The sequence below is a fragment of the Colias croceus genome, chromosome 10 (genome assembly GCF_905220415.1).
Source record: "Colias croceus chromosome 10, ilColCroc2.1".
NCBI lineage: Eukaryota > Metazoa > Arthropoda > Insecta > Lepidoptera > Pieridae > Colias > Colias croceus.
In genome coordinates this window covers 10,828,681-10,837,328 of record NC_059546.1, presented here as the reverse complement: position 1 = coordinate 10,837,328, position 8,648 = coordinate 10,828,681, and the positions used below count along the sequence as shown (strand labels likewise).

General features: G+C 33.4%; 1 protein-coding gene across 1 annotated transcript; it reads right to left on the bottom strand.

Annotated features, from left to right (window-relative positions):
- Nucleotides 1-6,719: 6,719 nt before the first annotated feature.
- Nucleotides 6,720-8,018, bottom strand: LOC123695221 (repetitive organellar protein-like). The gene has a single exon (XM_045640995.1). The coding sequence runs from the start codon at nucleotides 7,554-7,556 to the stop codon at nucleotides 6,720-6,722; it is 837 nt and encodes a 278-aa protein (XP_045496951.1). The 5' UTR covers nucleotides 7,557-8,018.
- Between the last annotated feature and the right edge of the window lie 630 nt (nucleotides 8,019-8,648).

Sequence of the window (8,648 nt, the reverse complement as noted above, 5' to 3'; positions counted from 1 at the left end):
TAAAATTCATATTTTCAATAGAAGAAAGTTTACGATGCGTACGAGACGCTACTGTTTGATTGTAATGTATTGTATTATTATGCTTGTTACGACTCGACTCGACTTCGTTTGAATAATTATTTTCAACTGAAAATAAATTATTTTCATTTCTATTGATAATTTATATTCTTGGAAGATTGAAGTTGCATTTGAATTGATATTAAATTCAGTTCAGTCAAACAAATTACAAAAATAGTGTAATATAATTATATATCATTTGTTTTCGAGTTTGATTAGGTAATTATAATTAATATAAAACATATATCTGAATTTTCTAGACCCCATTCCTTTCCCCCATCACAGACTTTCATATGTAAAATTTTAAACGCATTCAGACATTTAAAAAAGTATCTGGTACCGTTATTAATGTTTTCATAAAGTAACAACCATGTAAAAACAATGTTTGCAAACTGCAAAATCTCACACGCATGTTTAAAATTAAAACAATGTGAAAATAAGTGCTTTTAAACATATCAAAATATGATACATTTTGTTATTTACGTCTAAAATAATTATTTCAAAGTCTCAGAAATGCCATTAAGCATTAATTTTCAAGACAAACGGATCGGGAGCGGTATAATTTATCTCCAAATAAACCCATTCCATATTGCGAAGGCTTTCATCACTTTATCCTTTCTCAGACTCTATAAGATTACCGAGTCTTGGCTCCTACCTTTGATTTTGTCTTCCTAAAGCATTATAATATACCGAATTTTATTTTATTTTTTGTATTGAGTGATGAGTGACAAGCTTCACTAGCGTTGTTAGGCGGGTTAGAAAGTAGGGGATTAAAAAAAAATTGTATTAAGTAGTCAATTATTACATAGGTAGATATATTATATGAATAAATCTTCAAAATAAAGGTTCTAGTATACTTGAGCATAAAATAAAATTTAAATAAACCAGTATAACCACATAAAAGCAGCGGATTGTCGAAAAGTCCGTCTCGTAGAAATTACAACATTTCACCAACGGAATAAAATGTAAATTTCTCGTTTGTCTAACACCAGAATTAAATAAATAAAACTAGTATTTTATCACCAATCAGCTCCAACATTGTGATGACTTTTGTATTACTTATATTTTCAGTTCATAGTAAAATCTCGAAATTTGTAACGCAATTTTGAATACATTATACCTACGGATTAAAATGACGATGATTTAAAATCAATATGTAAATACCTTTTTGGTTTGTGTGGTATGAAATGATTATTTTTACTTATAGAGGAACATCTAGTTAACAAACTGCAATAAGAAATCCTGATTTAAGGCAACCTGCAAAGAACTACATACGTACTACCTCTAAGTTTTCATGTTTATCCATAAAAATAATAACACAAACATAAATATATCGCCTATATGTGTAACAGATCGCGAAATCTCACTGACGTATACAAGTGTATACAATTTCAAGATATTAAAGAATCGTTGAACCACACGCTAAATGTCATGAAAACGTAATTTGATACATAAATCATACAGTTTCTGTCCTTTATTCAGGACGACTACCGCTTACAAATGTTTCCGCTACTTTTATTTATATAGTGTCACCTTTTCTGTGATAACTTTAGTTTTGTTAAAAACCTCGACTGTCAGAGGTATCATGAAAATTCTTACCTATATCACACTTGAGTTCCATACTTATAATTATATTCGCAGGCTCTCTAGGCGTTATTGAGTTTTGTTTTTGTAAAGATGTTCGGCTAAAACTTTAGAACGAGTTTTCTGTGGTTTGCAATAATAAACTCAGGTTATAAGAATTACTTAGGTACTTCAAAGGCCACAAAAATCTGAAATAGCACGTTATACATTCAAAAATAATAAATGATGTAAAACAAAACTAAGCTTCAGTTATTCGAATGGTCGTTTTTAACTAAAACTACAAAATAAAGTAAAGTTAAGAGGTAGGTACTGTCTTTTGTTATAGAACTCAGGGTAAATTTAAAACCATTAAAGTCCGCAGAGAATTAAAAAAAGGTTATAAGTAAATCCAATTGATACTTCGAAAGAGATAAATACGTCTGAGCCGAGTTACAAAGTCGGCCTTTTCGATCTAATTTATTTGAGTTTTATAGAAATTTAACACATAAGAAATTGATTATTACTGAATTTAAATATAATCAATATTTATCACGACCGCAAATACAACGGTAGTTTCAGCGAGTCAACGGTAAATAATATCTATAGAGAGTTTACGGTAGAGTCAACATCGACACAACTAATTTTCTATTAGATAATATAATAATAATATTATGGTTGTTGTATGTACTAGGCTTTACAAATAAAACATGCCAAACCAAAGGCTCATCATAATAATTAAATTTGAAATTTTCGAGCGTAGTAGATAAGTTAAAAAAATGAAATTTTAACTTGAGAGATCATTAGGAAGTTGAACAAATAGAGACATTGTTACTGATGTGTATTTTTTTAAACATGCACGTGTACTCCCTGTACCGTGTACGTAGAAAATATATCAAGACTACCCTTAACCCTGAAAGCATCAAATTGAAAATGTGTTTGTCTTATCATGATATTCACACCCTCTTATAAAAATTCGTCTCTAAACCGCAAATATATTACAAAATCACCAAAGTTACGATGTTTGGAACATTATTTTAGATCTGTCTCAAAAATGAAATTTAAAGTGTAGCCTGGTTGGTGCTATTCTTAGCTTAGATACGAGAGGTCATCGCCCGGTTTGATTCATCACCCGCGGGGCGTTCGGAGTAATAACGTTAGTTCGAGAGATGCTTATGTATTTCGTAGTCTCATATCTTATTTCTGGTAGTACTCACTTGAACTAACAGTATTATAATATTATCTGTGTGACTTAGCACTTAACACGTATTTAAACGCAGCAGGTTGCTGTCTAGTACGATTGTTTGGCTTGTAAAGCTTCAGTCTTCACGTACCGCTAATGAAACGTGTTACTTGTCGAATATCTATGTAATTTGTTTACTTGTGTTTTCGAATTAGAATGCAAATTTTTCGAATGTATGATTAATCACAATGAGTAGGTACACGATATTATATAGGTGAGATTCATTAGAATGAGTAGACCCAATTTCGACCACAGGATGTGTCTTTACCGATAATTAATAAACATCGTTTCCGCAAGGGACTGGAACGCGCTTCCATTGGCGCTTCCTGAATCTGTGTTCCCCGACGAGTACAATATGGGGGTCTTCAAGCGAAGAGTGAACCGGTACCTACTAGGGAAGCGCGTACCATCTTAGACCGCATCTCAGCTTTCCATCAGGCGAGATTGTGGTCAAGCGCATCCCTATCTTAAGTAAAAAAATAAAAAAAACAATTAAACTAACTAGTATTTTCTAGGGTTTGATTTTACGCGAGTATTATACATTTACACGGGAAGTCTCCCCGTGACCACGCTCGCTGTAAAGTGTTCGAAACGTCGGGAAAATAATAGAATGAATAAATCGCGTTTAAAATCCGTTAAAAAGTCTTTAATTTCTAAATTAAACTATATAATAATAAAATAAAATAAAATAAAAAATAAAAAGCCTTATATTTCCAGGAAACAAGAAACTTAAATAACATTTGTTTTTTACTAAACTTAACCTTTACTTGTCTTGATTATATTAATTTAAATATATTTGTAGTTTTTAATGTTTTGTTCAGTATTTTGGTTTGTTTTCCAGAACCCCTCCTCGGGTGAAGGCCTCCTCCAACGTTTTCCATTTTTCCCTATTCAGGGCTTTATGAATCCAGTCATGGCCAGCCGTCCTGACAATCTCGTCTTGCCATCGCGTAAGCGGCCTTCCTCTACAGCGCTTGCCCAGAGGGCCGGTCCATGTCGTTACTCTCCTTGTCCATCTCTGGTCTTGAAGTCGCGCTACATGTCCCGCCCACTTCCATTTGAGTTTTAGAGACTGGTTTAGTGCGTCAGTAGCTTTTGTTGTTTGTCTGATTTTAGTATGTCTTATTTTTTGTATCTTTCTTATGTTGAGCATACTGCGCTCCATGCCTCGTTGACATGTAGATATTTTCTGTCTTATACTGTTTGTAAATTTCCAGGTTTGACAGGCGTACGTTAAACATGGTAGGAGGCAAGACGTCATGACCTTAGATTTAATTTGTATCGCCATATTGCTTTTGAATATTTCTTTCAGGCTCCAATATTTATTCCAGGTGAGTTGTATCCGTCTTTCTACCTCTTGGTCGTTGTTTGTTTTGTCAAAGCTGATTTGTTTACCCAAGTAAATATATGTATCTGTATAATTTAATGTTTTGTTGTCAACTGAAATTGTGGGTTTCACTCTACTGTTTGTCATTAACATCGTTTTAGTTAGATTCATCTCTAAGCCGATTTGTTTGCTGTATTCATTAAGTGTTTGTAGCATGTACTGTAGTTGGGTACTTGATTCAGAGAGAAGAACTATATCGTCCGCGAAACGGAGATGGCACAAGTACTTTCCACCGATATATAGGCCGCAGTTTTTCCAGTCAAGCTTCCTTATTATATGCTCCAAGATAGCGATGAACAGTGTCGGGGACATCGGGTCGCCCTGTCTTACTCCTCTTTGTATGGGAAAACTTGGGCCGATTTTTTCCAGTTTTACTCTACCTGAACTATTATTGTATATGCTTTTAATTATCTGTATGTACTCAATATTGACCCCCTGTTCTTCTAGAGCTTTCCAGATACTTGAATGTGCTACGGTATCGAACGCTTTTTTGTAGTCTATGAAGGCAATATGTAGATTTCTTTGTTTCTCTTGGTACTTCTCAATCAGTAGGTCTATAGTATAAATGTGGTCGATGGTAGAGAAGCTTTTCCTGAAGCCTGCTTGTTCTAATGGTTGTTCGGGTTCTAAAATGGCACTTATTCTTCGATTTATAATAGACGAAAAGATCTTGTATAAGCACGGTAGTAAGCTTATTGGTCTGTAGTTGGCGATGTCATATGGTGCTCCTTTTTTATAAATCAATATTATATTTGATTCAGACCATTGTGTAGGTATATTGGCCGATTTAAGTATGCGGTTAAACAATTGTGTTAGTGGTGTAGTCAATAAGGAACACGCTGTTTTTATGGCCTCGTTTGTGATATGGTCTGGGCCGGGGCTTTTTTCAATTTTTAGCTTGTTTATCGTATCGGCTACCTCCTTGTTATCAAATGGTTTTACTATGTTATCAGTTGTTGTCAGGCTCTTTATGTTAGTGTTGTATTCTATGTTTTGATAAGCGGTCGTCTGGTTCTGGTCGCTGTAGAGGGTTTCGTAAAAGCTTGTTGCTATATGTAGAACGTCCCTACGCTTATTTGATATTTGTTCCCATTTTTTTAAACCTTCCACCCAAGTTTTGTTGGTTTTTAACTGTTTAAAAGCTCTTTTTGTACTGCCTGTTAGCTTAAGATGTTTTTCTATAGTATTTAATCTGTAACTTGCGTAGTCTTGTTTTATTCGTTTGCTTATAAGTTTGTATAATGCAGCAATTTCATTTTTAATAGTTCTTGTTTTATTTTTGTTTTGTTGTAGTATTCGTCTTCTTGTTATAAGTGTTCTAGTGCTTTCTGATAGGATGTTATTCTTTTTGTTTGTGTTTTGTCTAGCTTTTTGAAGGCTCTGGGTTATGATGCTAACTATTTTATCGTAGTGTGTTTGAATTGGAGTGTTTTCGTCAATGCATAGTAAATCTGGTAGGTGGTAGGCGACGCATTCTCTATATTTCTTGATTTCTTCTTCGGTTATCAACTTAGAGTTTGGGTAAGATGTGTAGCTACTTCTACTCTTTGTTTGTTTTGTCCACATAAATGTCGCTCTAATTGGTCTATGGTCTGAGGAGCAGCTGAGATTTAGAACTTCGATATTTTTTATCATGCTTGGTTTGTTCGATAAAATAAAATCGATCTCATTTTTGTGTTTAGTATCTGGCGAACGCCAAGTCCACCTGCGATTTGGTTTCTTTTTAAAAAAGGTATTTAAGATCGAGATTTTGTTTTCAAGAGCGAAGTCGATCAGTATTTGTCCTCTTTGGTTTCTAATACCATATCCATGTTGTTTCATTATTAGATATTCTTCTGGTTTTGGTTGGCCAATTTTAGCATTAAAATCTCCCATGATTATATAAACTTGGTAAGACAAGTCGAGTGCTTTGTATATTTCAGAGTAAAAGTTTTCGATCTCTTCTTCTTTTGCTGATTCTGTGGGTGCGTACGCTTGTATAAGTGATAATTTGCTACCATGTAGATTTAAGTTTAATAGAGCGACTCTTTCACTGATATTTGTAAAACTTTCTATACTTTCTTTGTGGCGTTTGTTAATTAGAAAGCCCACTCCGTAGAGCCCTTGTGTAAGCCCTGTGTAGCAGAGAATGAAGTCTTCATATTCTTCGATTTTTGTCCCGGTACGTCGAATTTCAGCCAATCCAATTACATCAAATTTAACATTGTTTAGTGCTTCCTTTAGTTCAATCAGGTGACTGTAAGTCGACAGTGTTCTTACATTGTATGTTAATATGTATAGCTTTTGTAGAGTTTCAGGAATTACGGTTGTCTCTTTTTGTGTTTTTTTATTTGTTTTTTTATTTGCTAGGATCGTTGGAGGGTTTTGGTCGTTATCTTCCTCGGTGACCAGCCGTGTTGGAAGATGGTTTTTGTTTCCTTGTTGATTTTGTTTGAGTGGTACTACATTCGTTTGGGAGGGGAGCGATAGTTGCTATATTTGGTTGTTTTTATTCACATTTTCGTTGTTTTGGTGCTGCAAAGTATTCTTGTCGTTTTTGTTAACCAAGTAGTTTAGTAAGCCTGGTCTTACGAAACCTTCCGACACACTGTTTGATCTGCGTATTGGTGAGTTTGGATTTTTTGTTTTATTCTTTTTGGTGGTTTGTGAAATACGTGTTTGTTGCGGTTGATAGTTTTGAGGCTCAGGTGAGGTTGGTAATGCTCTTTTGTTGTTTGATTTTACAACAACTAATTTATCGTATTTTATTGTGACTCTATTGCCTTTCTCGCGCTCTTTGTTTGCTTCCTTTTGTAATTCCTTCCTTTTTTCTAAAATATATTTAGGATAGTCTTCTTTCAAGTAGTATTGGGTGTCTTTTAATAAATTTTTTTGCTTGAGAATGTTGATCTTTAGGCCCAGGGTAGTAAAAGTTACAAGTATGGGACGCGGTTTATCACCTATTTTTCCTAATCTTTTTACCTCCTGAATATCTCTGTATTCTAGTTTTATAGACAGATATTCGTTGATGAATTTAATTATATTATTTTCAAGGTTTTTATACGATGATTCGCCCTCCTCTATGCCAAAGAATATAATGTTTCTTGCCCTTGCTTGTTTTTCCATGAATTGAATTCTCCTTTCTTGGTTTTCTACTTTTTCTTTTAAAGTCTGGTGTTTTTCTTTCCATATGGCGAATTTTTCTTCCAATTTATTTGTTATGTTTTGTGTAACTTGTTCTGTTACCCTTTCTCCGTTTTTCTGAATTTCTATTTTTTGGTCGTTCAGTTCTTTTTGGATGTTTTGTAGTGCTTTCATAATCTCCTCCATTGTGTCTGGTTTATTTTGGTACTCGTTACGCCCTCTCTGTGCGGTAGATAGTACTGCTACGGCAATAGCACGATTGATTTTTCTGTAGATCTTAAGTTGAAAATAGTGTGCACCTTTTTTGGTAGATGGCGCTGTTTCACTATTTATATCGACAACAATGGTAAATTGAATTTTTGCAATATCATTCCGTCATGAGGTTATATTATTTAATTTTTGTTTTAGATTACTCAGTTTTTATTTATTTGCACTGTTTCACTTTTATATATTGTCACTGGAATAGTATTGGTTCATGGATTTGCGAGAAAAGGTTCAAAAAGTTCGTTATATTATTGTTTGTGTACACTCCACTGTTTTAAGTTTTTTGTAAGTTTTTCGGTAACTTAACCTTTGACTTCACTGTATGATTAAATTCACGCGATTTTTGACACTCAACACGATTTTGCATCACTAAACTCACTTTAATTTGATTTTAAATGTAGTTTTAATACGGAGTATATTGTTGCTGTGTCGCAGTAGCGCCCTCTCTCTCAAATTAAACTAACTGAAAAATAATTATGCCCAATCGACATTTATATTTAGTAGAAGAGTTCTATTACTAATAACCGGAAGTAAAATCAGATATTAATTTTTAAAATTTGATTGCTTACATTTTACACCTTAATATTAATACTAAACAAATTCCAAATTTTTAATATTTAACGAATGAGATATGATTATCAACATCATTTATTCTTATCATTTAAAGAAATATAATTTATTCAAGTATCCATCTCTTAGACTAAAGGACATCAGTCAAAAGCAATGTTCATACGGGTTGTAATTTCCACGCCTTCCGTCATAAAAACACCGGCTAATGCGAAATTATCCGAAATATGCTGCTATCTGATTTATTATCTCCTTACACTTGGTTGGAGTGAAGAATAACCAATGTATTGGTGACATTACTATAATAACTTTTCTTTTTGTCATCTTGATTCCATTTTAATATTTAGCTAGAGATAGAAACTCGTATTCCACTGATTAGTATTTTGTATTTTACGCGAGTAACATAAAATTAAAGATTTTTAATTGATTTTAAACGTGATTTATTCA

Coding starts and splice junctions, on each gene's coding strand:
- LOC123695221 (XM_045640995.1), bottom strand. CDS start 7,556: ATGGAGGAGATTATGAAAGCACTACAAAACATCCAAAAAGAACTGAAC.